The 13,064-nt window shown below is 32.9% G+C and overlaps 1 protein-coding gene across 4 annotated transcripts in view; it reads left to right on the plus strand.

The window, feature by feature from the left end:
• Nucleotides 1-13,064, plus strand: part of LOC149548148 (protein IN CHLOROPLAST ATPASE BIOGENESIS, chloroplastic-like) — a 134,848-nt gene that overhangs the window by 35,939 nt on the left and 85,845 nt on the right. For 2 of the 4 annotated variants that reach the window (XM_089792171.1, XM_089792175.1), the window contains exon 2: nucleotides 5,440-5,529. The exons of 1 other annotated variant lie outside the window; for it this stretch is intronic. In XM_089792171.1, the coding sequence (XP_089648297.1) occupies nucleotides 5,440-5,529 (90 nt within the window). The remainder of the gene's footprint in view (nucleotides 1-5,439; nucleotides 5,530-13,064) is intronic. One more of the 4 variants, XM_089792172.1, reaches the window with a different exon arrangement.

Raw genomic sequence — 13,064 nt, forward strand, 5'->3', positions numbered from 1 at the left:
CCTTGAGAGTGCCTAGGGTTGAAGATCACTCAACACTAATATTGTAATAACCCCAATAGGTTATAACTTCTTCCAACACCAAAAATCTTTATACTTCAGTTGTTTGACATTTTGTCAAACACTTTGCAAGCAAGGGTCCTCTGATTGATATAACTTTTCAGATTGTTGCAGTGATTCTTGTTTGGATTTGCCTCAAAGAGAATGCTTACAAAAGACTCCAAATTGTCTAAACAATGACCTAAAATAAATATGCAACTAATTTTGGCAATAGTGAATGCATATATGAGTTCTAATCATGAAAATGATCACCTACAGCCAACTGGTATTTTAACAAACAGTTGGTATGCAAGCTAACTGGCTAATTAAAAATGATATATTAACGTTCAAAGACAACTATTAATGACCAGCAATTGTATCTCCTTAATTGAGAATGAGTATCCAATACAATATTCATACTAAGTTAGCCAAGACTCTTGGCATTTACAAAGATATCAAAATATGATGATTGCTGGTAAAGTAATATGCACCTACAACTGCCAATGAAAACTAATGCAACACTAAATATCTAACTTCAATACTCCCCTACAGCAATACACTGATCACATGCATGATTAAATACAACTAAAGCCATGGATTGCTGATACCATTGTGAGGAATGTAAAAATGAATGATGTATCTATTAATGAATGATAGGTCTGATACGAAATGACAATTACAACAGCACTCTATAGTGAAAGGCAACTATGAAAATACACATCAGACCTGGCATATGAAGTCGCCTTAGAGAAAAGATGTATTGCAATACCACTGAATAGAAAATAACCTCCTCAAATGCCCAAGTCGTGCCTCTTTAGTTGCCGCCCTTGATTGTAGATGGCTGTAATAATTTTCTTTGCTTTTTCGAATGTGCTTTTTCGGATTGCTTTTTATTTTGGATTGCTTTTTCGGACCTGCTTTTTCGGCCTGCTTTGTCGGTTCTACTTTTTCGGCCTGCTTTTTTTGCACTGCTTTTTTCGAACTGCTTTTTCAGCTTGCTTTTTCGAACTGCTTTTTCGGCCTGCTTTTTGTACTCATATTTTTTCTCAATGTAGTACAAATAGAAGACTGAAGTATCTTCCTCCCAGCTGCAATAATTCAAGTGATATTTCACACCCTCAAAATTGCGTACCAATTGAGAGTTTTCGTTCTCAATGGCCAGTTGTGACTATTGCAGAAACCCTAGGCTCCACAATGCACATCAACAAACATCAACATCAACAACAACAAATCTGGATGATTAGAATGAAGCCCGGGGTGCCTATTTATTCTTTTTCCTCCACTTTCTCCAGAAGCTTCTAGAGCATTATTTAATTTTATCTATTAAGTGGCTTTATAAAAAATATTTTATAATTCAAGTCACTTTATTAAATTAATTAAATATAAAGTTACCTTTTAATATTTATTTATTTGATAACTTTATAAATAATTAACTTAGTACCACTTATTTATTTAATTAAAATAATTAATTAGTCATCCTCATAAAGTATTCATTATTTTGGACAACCTAATTAATTTAATTAATTAATTCAAATTGCCTCCAAAATGGGGTCATGACAAATATCCACAAAACATTCATTAAACCCTAGCCTTTAATGATCATCTTGAGGGTTTTGACTAGTATTATGAAGGGTGAGCAAGTTTGGATCAAACTCTGCAAACAAATCTAAAAACCACATCAAAAACTTCCAAAAGACAAAAGCCAAAATCGACTAGAAAATTTCAGAATCAGCTCACCTCAAAAATCTTCATTTCTCTGAAAACTTGAATCCAAACTTCATTATAAACCTTTGGGTTTCTCAAGTGAAAACACTACACCAGCCAGGGCGGGTCTCTCACCCCTGAAATGAATAGATTCAAGAGGGTTTTGTCCTCAACAAGACCTAGAAAAAATTTGCTCTTTTCTTTCCAACAATATTCTATTATGTGTGAAAACTTTGTATGTAGAGAATGAGAACAAAAACCCTAATTTAGAGTGTTTGGATGGAATTAGGGCACTTTAAAAAATTTAAGTTTCCTCACAAAAGCTCTCAATAAGCTTTGAGAGAATAACTAAGTTTTATTTCCCCTAGAACCTAGGCAATCTAACTTTGGGGTCAAAATGTAGCACTTCATTATTTAACACTAAAGTGAATACTGTAACAACTGACTACCATTTTCAAGATGTAAATGAATCTTTGGAGGTCTTGGGAAGTGTTTTATGCCTGAACTCATGGGTTCAATATTTGTTGATGCTAAGGGAACATTGTTCAACCATAGGATCAAAATCCTTGTAGCTTCTTCACTTACTTCAAAGAGTGGTTTGTCATAAATTTTGCCCACTTCAACCTCAAATATTGGATGATGAATAAGTTGTTCTTAAGACCAAACTTAGCATCTGATTTCTTTGGAGAACTATTCAAGTCATTATCATTTTTCCATAATTTCAACCTCCCTATTTTATCAATTTGAAGATGATGAAGTGGAATGCACGAAGTGACTTTTGCGTTATTCACCTCATTAGCAACTATGGATGAAAGAAAGTTGTGTTTGATATTCTTGAACAAGTTCAAATATTTGGAATTATAGTTTCTTGCTTTAACCTCTCTTATGCCTTCTCTTGTGCAAGACCCTTGTGATGATGTGAGATAAGACTCATGATCTTAATGAATCTATGTACTTGATTCACTTGTGATTAAAGATATGCATGAAGATTCAACCATTTCTATTCCTTTAGAGACGCTTGAGACTATTTCTTCTTTTGGTACCTTTAATTCCTTGAAGTGCTTAGGTATCATATTCTGTTTCTCTACTTCTTGTTTTCTTTGATGGACAAGATTAGTCCCTTCTTTACACTCTAATCTTCTTCCTTTGATGTATTAATCTTCAAAGCTTCAAATGACATTTTAGGTGAAACGCTTGAGGTTACTTTGTAACCCTTTCCCCCATTTGTCTTCTTAAGTCAAGGCAACGTCCTTCTTGTTCTTTAGGCATATACTTCACTCTCAATTCTATGTAGTCTTCTAAGGATATATATTGTTGAAGCCCCCCCTTTATCCAATCATGTCATCATTGATCTTGTAGACTGACTAAAGTGGGTTGTTTGGTTGCTTCTTGTTCTTTTTTCGAAGAAAAGTAGGGAGCATCGGTCTAAACTTAGGGGTATGATGATTTGCATGTTCATCATGCCTCTTTATTCTTCTTGTTTACTTTGATTGTAATAGATCACAGGTTGTGTTAGTAAATCCAACAATTGATCTAATTTCTTTTGTGTGTTTCTCGACCATGCTTTGATGCATGTGTTTGTAGAGTTCTCATATTTTCCCATATTTGAAGCCTTTGTTGTTGTTTTTTCTTCAATTCTAATACTAATTCTTTAATTGTTTTCATCCCCACAGGCTGGCAGGTTTATTAGTTCTGATACCAATTTTAATGTTCCCTTTTTCTATAATATGGGACAGTATGTAATTCTTCACATTTCTTATGTATAAAAGACAATTTTATAATGATCCTGCTGATTGAGGCTTAATTCCAAATGCATATACTATATACTTTTTTATTCAATGGAACTTAATTCCAAATGCATATGCAATATAATGAGTATAGTTAAATTTATATACAACTAATTATGATTGCATAACAATCAATATTACGATGATGTATTTGCTGTTTTCAATATACATGAATTATATGCAATGACTGAGGGAATTCTCAGTACCTTGTACTGCTTGCTGTATCTGATATGTGATTAAGAATATGCAAATTATACAGGCCATCTCCAATATATCCTTTGATGTATGCTCTGAATAATGCTTTAAAGGGCCGCATCTGATATGACAATAACATTATGCTCTAGGGATTCCATTTCTGACTTTAATCTTATATGCTTCCACCAAAATGGATGCCAAAGGCAATATTTTCTATCACGGAAATCCTTACAGGATCCAAATAAATAAGTTTTTCTCCAATGTTGCTGTTTGAATGATTAGGACTGCCTTCTTATACCACATGTTGGGAATGTTGAGACATAAGAGTTAAAAGACACGTGTCTTTAGCATCTCTCTTTTCTTAGTGCTAAATGCTCCTTTTCATTACTAATTGGCTCTTTGCTTGCAATTGCTTCCAATGTTTTTTAATAAACTCTTAAAAGTTGATTGTTATTAAGATTGTGCCTTTTCATAAAATTGACGTGCTTGTCTTAATGGCTATTGTAATTGATATCATTAAGTTTCTGTTGACTAATCCTTAGAATGATTAATAGAAATAGCTGCTGACTAGGCACTAATTACTCGATTGTAAGGAGATCATGGGCAAGTCATTCATGTTATAATTTCTTTGATCTCAAAGTTGAGCGGGTCACTACTCTAAAATGATTACTTGAGATACTGCTATTACTGATTATTAAGCATAATGGTTACCGTTATTATCGATTCCTTGGCCAATAGATGATTTGATATCTCTGAATCATTATATCGCATCAGCCAATGGTCAAAGCATATTCACAATGACTTATGTCCGCAACATCATGGTGTTCATTACTGTGATATTCTTATAATCCTTAACTGTCGTATGCCCTATATAGCTTTGATTTTGTTTTTCATGGAACTCTTCAAAGGATATTTCCTTAAGTACTTCATCAACACTTGTAATCACAGTATACATATTGTTTCATGAACATTAATTATTGTAATGCTTAATTGTTCATCTCTGAAATGCATCAATGGTATTGATAATTAATTTTTAGCATCAGACGTCTTCACACTGATTGGTTTATAATAAACATTTCCTTTTTGATTGCCAATCCTGTATTTATTAATCTTCTCCCATTTGACATTGGTTGTTATGGAATATGAATGATATTGTTGATATGGCTTGACAATTGCTAATAAGTTTCAATCTTTAATTAAACTTATTTTAATCATGTATTTTAATGTCCAAATTTGGGAACATTACAGAATCAAAGTACTTTTCATATTTCTTGTAGTAATAAATTACATAGTATTGTTTACGCAAGGGAACAAAATATAGATTTCAAATGCTCCAAAGGGTTGTAGTGCAATCTTAAAGTAGCGAGTTTGTACTTGGAGTTATTCATGTTTAAATCTCCACATTGTAATAAGGCAATATACAAATTGGTGGGCATGTGTGTGCGATACCACTTTAACAACTATCAAGTGTTCATCTCTATACCATTTTGTGCGTGATGCAAACCTTCATTAAAAACAAGGATTTTAAATATAAGAAAATACCTTTTACTACAAATGTTTAGTTTTTTATTTAGTTGCTTCTCATACTGATGAGATTCATCTTCAACGGCTTTTTAGTATATTTTTCCAAGAGATGATGCATCCTTCTCTATAGTTTGATATTGATCAAAGATTGCATTTATGTAAAAATTTAAAAAGCTAATCTCTATTTGGTTAGATGCAGATCATGTGACCTTCATCAAGGAGGTAGCTACAACTCGACCTCCCAAGCATCTTCATTGTCTCCTAAACATTCTACAGGCCAAAGGTTTAATTTGTGAATTGATACCAAAATGCACATTGTCGTGACTATTTTAACAATTTCATTCAATCAATTAACATGTCCACTGTTCCAATCCTGCCCTGATAGGCGGAGAAGATAATTTTGTCCTGCAATTTATTGGCACATGTTACATCTAAATAGTTTTACTAGAATGTGGTTGTACTCCTGTTGGAAATATTTGGTTTACTTCCAAACTTTGTTGTGAGTTCAATGCGTAGGATTATGAGACTTGAACACCACAGAAGACAAATGGAAAAAATCTCCTTATGGACTTTGCCTTTTATGTTGTGTTTAGCTTAGATATGACCAAAAAATAAGCTTTGCCTTTTACTGTATGAAACTTATTTTGACAAATTTAAAATATTCTTCCCACAAGGTAACTTATTTTTCTTTTGTGATCTCAGCCTTTGGTCTGAATTACTTCCACGCCTATAACAGTACTTTCAGAAGCTCTTTGATGGCTGCTAGGTGCATTTATATTAAAATACAGCCACTGAAGATTATGAAGGTTCTTAGAATAAATAACAAAGAATCAAAAAACCATAATGATATACACCAGTATTTTAAGCTGATAAAGCATTAATATCAGTACCCTCTTGGTTTTCTTTTCATTTATACAAATAATTTACAATTCTCAATATGTATCCTAATGATGGATCTCAGTGGGGCATTTCTACTCAAACTAGAAGGCAGTTACTCTTCAAGTGCACCATCATCATCAACCATGATGTCATCCAATCAAATACCTTCTACTTCAACTCTTTTGTACCCTCCTTAGATTGCCTCTCAATATAGCAATTTTGTCTCTCTAAACACAAAGTTCCCATCCTTGGCTATCCAGTTGCTATATGAATCAATGTCATCCAAGTCAATTGACTCATGACTTTGAGCTGTCCACCTTTATTGAGTGAAGGAAAAGGCTGTACTGTATGAAAATGAAGTTATTGAGCTACTTTTGTGTCAATTTGTTGCATTTCTTTGTGTCAATGACATCAAATAAACTCCTAATGGGCTCTCACATTTAGAATCATTTCAAGGTTGCGCAAAATTTTGGTACAACATACAGTTGCCCTCATTTAGTAAAGGAAAATAGTACAACACATGATTCACCATTCTATAGCAAAATTGTCATTGATGTCAAAATGCATTAGATAATCAGATATGATGCATGCAATCTGCAGAAACTCTATTTTGATAAATACAGATTGGAGAAATATCACATAACTTTGATATTTAATTGTTTCACTTATAGAGGCAAAAATGCTTTGCATTGATGAAATTTCAGATGATAGGGATATGTCAATCTCTATGTTCTATGTTCTGATATTTCTTTAATTTCAGTATCGTGATATTGCAGATGTCTGCAAATGCATCTGCGAATGAATATTTGTTTATGAACATGTTTAATATGTGTATATCAAGTCTGTTATATGACAAAATTTGTCATGACAGCAGATTTATGTTTTGTGATCAGGTGAGTTTATCTTCAAAATGCAATCAAGTTAATATATTTTTGGTCTGCATATGTTACACTGCTTTTATTGGTTTCCATATTGATTATGCAGTTACTTTGATCGGTTACTGGTCAATACAGATACAATTGCTGTTTAACTGTTTTCAGATTAATTTGCAGTCTTTGTTTTGATTTATGACTGTTGCCTCTAGCATTCTCGTTCAGCAATGGAATTATTAGTAATATTTGTTATTAGAGATAGGGTTGGAATTGCCGACCAACTATTCTTCAGTTGTAACTGAAGGCAGGTGCAAGTTTTGTAACTGTTTTTAAACTCTCTACTCATCCGCAAGGCAAGAGAGACACTATTTAAGGATGCAAAAGGACAGGGCATTCAGTGTGTGAGATCATTTGACGAATTTTATCAAGTCTGATGCAAAAACAGTTTGTCGGATTGCTGATATAAAAGATAGTTTTTGTCATATACAGACAACTGAGATTGCAAATCTGAAAGTAATCATGAATGCTTTTGTAAAATCTGAGAGTACTCTGAAAAGTCTAAAAGTGAGCCTGTTCTGAGTTCTGTCACTTATATTTTAGTAGGAATGTTTTGTACCGCATCTGCAAATTTAGAGAGGTCTGAGATGACAAAAAGTTTTGTAATTTCCAGAAGGTTGGTGCATCAAGGATGTTGTGTTGGTACTCATTTTGAGAAGTTGGTATTTCAGTTGGACATGGTGCTCTCGAGCAAGGGATTTGGCGATTCGTTAGGAGTTTGTGCCCTTAAAGCATTGGTACACAATTTAATTTGTGAGGATGGAATAGGATAGTAGATCTTGACAGCATTTATCACTGTGGAATTTCATCAATCTCATTTCAGTTTTTATGCTTATCATTTTCAAAGTTTAAATTGTTCAAGAATCTGAAATTATATCTTCTTTGATTCACCCTCTACCTCCCCTCTCAGTAGAAGAACCATGTCTTACAATTGGTATTAGAGCTTGGTATTGAAAAGGGCTTAAGCAACTTAACTAGATCTTGGATAGAGAACACATGGTTTTTTTAGAAGGATCCTCTTCAAATAAAGCTCATTTATTTGATGGTTCTAATTATGCTTTTTAGAGGCATCCAAATGGAGGGTTATTTCTCATCTTTAGCATTTGATTCTTGGATGTCTATTGTTAATGGTTATGTGATTCCTATAACTCTTCCAATTGTTTAGGCTGAAAAAACGTATGAGAATAATGCAAAGAATGCAATTTTTTTTGGTTTGTCTAATATCAAGTTTGATAAAATGATGTATTGTCAGACTCCTAAAGACATTTGGGACAAATCAAGGAGCATTTTTGAAGGTGATGCCAATGTGAAGCAAGTGAAGTTACAAACATACAACGCAAAGTTTGAAGGCTTAAAAATGAAAAAAGAAGAGTAGATTGCCGACTATCTTCTTAGGGTTGATGAGATTGTTAATGCCATTAAAGGTCTTGGAGAAGATATAAGAGATTTTGTTGTCTTCTAGCAGGTGTTAAGATCATTTCCTTCTTGATATGATTCTAAGATCTCTTCAATCGAAGAAAAATCGTGGTGGATGATCTTGTCATGCCCAAAATTTACAGGGCAAAGAAACAACTACAATTTTTTTTTGAAACAGTCTTAATGAATCACATATAGACATATGCATGTTCAACACGGTTAACAATGGTTAGGTGTTTAGAATACATCTTCGAAGGATCTTCGCGTAACAGTTATGTTAATGAAGGTGGTACATATTCGATCACTAAATTGAAAGTGATCCTTTGAGTTAGTAGATTTGACATAGGGTAACATAGTTAACAGTTTCCAGATAGCATTACATTATAACTAGGTCTTAGGTAACATGGGGTGGGTAATCCTATTTCATGTACATCTAGGATGCAAATTTGATTGAATATCTAATTCTAGTTTGGTCACACTATCAAATGATTCGTTCCATTCGATACTCTAGTATCACAACATAACTAACCTGATGGGAGATTATATTACAAACTACTAATCACATTTGCATCTTACCACCTAATAAAATTGCTTAATACTGACCCTCCCTATTCCATTCACATAGTTCTGAAACTCATCGCTACCCCTTATTGAAATAAAGTTCTTTTAACTATTTCTAATACTATACTAATCTCCCAACTTGCTAACTTCCTTTTTACTAATATGACCCACTAATATTGAAACTCCTTTTTATATTCCTAAATAACAAGCCTTTTTAACGTCCAAAACTACCTTCCCATTACATCTCCAAGGTAGTTAAATGAATATTACATACATATTTCAGTCCACATTTTGTCTTATATATGCCTATGAGTATTGTTTTCGCTTCATCACTTGCTACATATTTTAATTATTATAAATGTATCTAACAGTCAAATCTATAAGTCCTTGTTATCAATAAAACACATGAAGATAATGATTGACCATCTAATCTGACAGTCTTGACTATTGTAGTGTGTAACAATTAAATATATAACCTTTAGCCTACGATCCTCTAACACATTATTTTATTTATAGCTATTTCTAATACAAGGTATATCACTAACCAACTTCCTTGTTAGCATTGTCTAACATCCACTGTTACTAGTCTACTAATCGTATCGACTTACTAATCACTTGTCGTAATTTATTTAATTCTTATATTCTTATCCATACTCGCCCTAATAAACTCTACAACATGACTATTCAAATATAATATTACCAACAACTAGTTTCATATTACACTTAATAGCTTACTAATTTAATTTCATTATGCCTCCTAACAACATTACTTAACACATAATCACTATTTAAATTACTTATATCAGTTTAACACTAACACTACTAAAATCCCATAGATGGATTTACATATAAATCTTCTATTACTAATACTTACTACTATTCTCCTAATTAAATAAAGCAGTTTTAATAGCTGAAAATAAAATCCTACTAACATACTAACTATCCAATTAATAAAATATTGTGTCCTACTAACTATCCCCACTTACCACTTACTTTCCTAAACTTATCTTACTAATTCCCTAACGCATACACTCAACGAATCCCAAGGAGGGTGCATGCACTTTACTCCTACCTCACCCAAGGGAAGTGCATGATGGAGTCACGTGTGTGGTGTGACAGGGTGGGCTGACCCATGTCCTTGGGCGACCCTATTTGGTGCCTAGGGAAGAGGAGAGAGGGAAGAGGTGGGAGTCATGTGACTTCCCCTCTCCCCAAGAAACAATTTGCATGCATGACTCCTATGTTAGTGGGGTTTTAGTTTATATATATTTTTTATTTAATAGGTCTCTTTATTGCATGGGTCGGCTACTTAGTGGAGTAGTCTATAAGGATGAAGACAGTTTATATTAATTAGGGGTATCATAACCATTATTTATATTGACATGGTCTATATTATATATATAATTTTTAAAGTTCTCACCTCCATGTCGAGTACATGTCGATGGGACAAGGGAGAGAAAAGAGATTTGTTAGAGCATTTATATTTTTATTGGGTAGGGCTAGGCAACGTTATTTGTATATATGGATATATGCTATGATTTATTTTGGCTTGGTAAAACAACATTATTCTGTCCCTTTCCTCTCAAGTTGATCCGAGGAATATTCTATTTGAATATTATATTGGATTGTAATAGGAGCTGAATTCATTTTCATTTCTTCATACAAAAGACAGAGAGTTAAATATGCATCTACAACTTGTTTTTGCTATGGAAGTTCATTTTATGTTGTCTACTTGGTTGCATAATCTTTTGTTCCAACTAGGATATTGTAAGACTTTTGATATTGTCTTCACATTTCAATGTAGAACTCTAATTTAGTGAAGTTATTTTGAATCCCTTAATAACAATAAATCTAACCCAATAATGCAATGAACAAAGTTAATGAACTATTGGATCCCTCTTTCTCTTACAAATGGAACTTGAATGTTGTTGCTCATTGAATTGATGTAGATGAAATTTCTTTATATAAACCATTTTTGAGATGCAACTTCTTATATTGATTCTTGAAATGAATGAACAACATGCCAACAAGACATATACATTCCTTAAGTAACAATAGAAATGGCTGTTAGAATGAATCTCTTTTACATCTCACTTATGTCTACTATGATAAATCAATCCTACCTTTTCAATGCAACTAGAAGCAGAATATTAAATCTTGTAATGCAAATACATAAGATAATAACCAAATTCTTTCATCCCTTCCATGAATCCATCCTTCACAATAATATACATAAAATGAGGATCTTATTCTTTCAACACAAAACACAAACAACAATGGAAGTTTTGTCTTTTCAAATACAATGTTCAATGCCATGAAGGAGGATTCATCCTTTTAAAATACATCACACAAGACATATCTTTCTCTCCACCAATACAAGGGAATAACCCTAGCTTCTTCTTGGATATGAAGAGTACAAACCCTGCAAAAACATTTACACAAGAACCATGGAGGCTCACCTCCCATCTTAGGCTTCTATGAAGCCACCCATCGAGCTAGGGGAAACAAGGCTTAGATAGGATTACACAAAAGCAACTACAATGTATACAACATAACATTACAACACATATAAACTCCCTCCCAAGGCTTTACACAATTGATTCTCCATTTGTTACATCTTAAGTTTTGACCTAATTTAAAATATAGCTGTTGTGACTCAAAGTTAGTTGACAGTTATATTTGATATAATCCTAGGAAATGGTAAGATGGTTAGTCGTCACAATTTTATGTAAAGATTTAATACTAGTTGATTATTTATCACGAGTTTTTGGAATTGAATAGGCGGTTAGCCGTTATGATTAGTTATGATTATTTATAACTTGTTATGATAATATGATTTCTCTTAGAATTTCCTTGTAGGAAGCACGTCGAAGGGGTGGAAGCATTGTCAGAAAAGAATTAGGCGCAGGAGCATCACCATCACTAGACAAATGGGTTGAGTACTTAGCGACTTGAACACAGGATACATTTGTGGGACCCGCATGAGCTATCAAGAAAATAATTTAACTTAAAATAATCTAATTAAAATATAAAACATACCTCGAGATTTTAATTGATCATTCATCATATTATTATAATAGATGTTTATATATGTACATATAAATATAAAAATGGAATGACACCATTAAATTATAATAATTTAATTTAATGATGTCACCCCATTGATATACTTACATGAACATATGTAAGTAAATATTATAATAATAGTGAAATTATAATCCTTCCAACTTTATCTTCCAACCTTTTAATTTTTCTTTCCCTTTTCTTTGTTTTAATCGAATTAAAACACTTGGCAATATAAATTTACATATAATCTTTGAACCGGTGGAAGCCAAGAAGGCACAACTCTCCTTATAATTGAAGCCGTGTATGAAGTCTGACAACTTTTATATATATTTGTCTGCCTTGCCGTGGAGACACATATTTCTCCATAATAGCATATCGTCAACCTTTCAATTTTTACTGCATTTTCTTTTATCATTTTGTCATCTCCAGCACCCGATTTCATACAAACACGTGAGCCAAAGTCCCATTTTCTCTTCCAGTCTAAGTGACCATTTCAAATAGTAACTCTGCTGTATGAACTCGCCTTTTGAAGTATTTTGCATAGATACATCTGCAACGTCAAAGGAGAGTAGATTTCCAAATTTGGATTGCAGGGATTCAAACATATCCAATATACATCAGGTCATGTTATGACATTTCAGTATTATTTTATTGCTTTTCCAAAACAGCCAATTAGGCATTTAAGACTTTCTCTTTTCCAGATTTATTTGTCAAGACACAAATATGAGTTTTTCCACATACTCAAAGTCCTTTGTTATCAGTCCTTTTCCTTAAACTTTCATAATAATTTAGATACAATCCTTATGGAAGTGTTTTTCCAAATGCAATAAAATATGGAATGAAATATACTATCCAATGATATTTTCCAAATAGTCTCAAGAACATAATCTTTTTGGTCACAGTTGTGATAAGCATACTAAGTAGCGAATCTATGCATAGAGCATATTGCAGCAAGTTTCAGCATTTA

This window comes from Cupressus sempervirens, chromosome 7 (genome assembly GCF_028749045.1).
Source record: "Cupressus sempervirens isolate cs-2001-9-10 chromosome 7, ASM2874904v1, whole genome shotgun sequence".
NCBI lineage: Eukaryota > Viridiplantae > Streptophyta > Pinopsida > Cupressales > Cupressaceae > Cupressus > Cupressus sempervirens.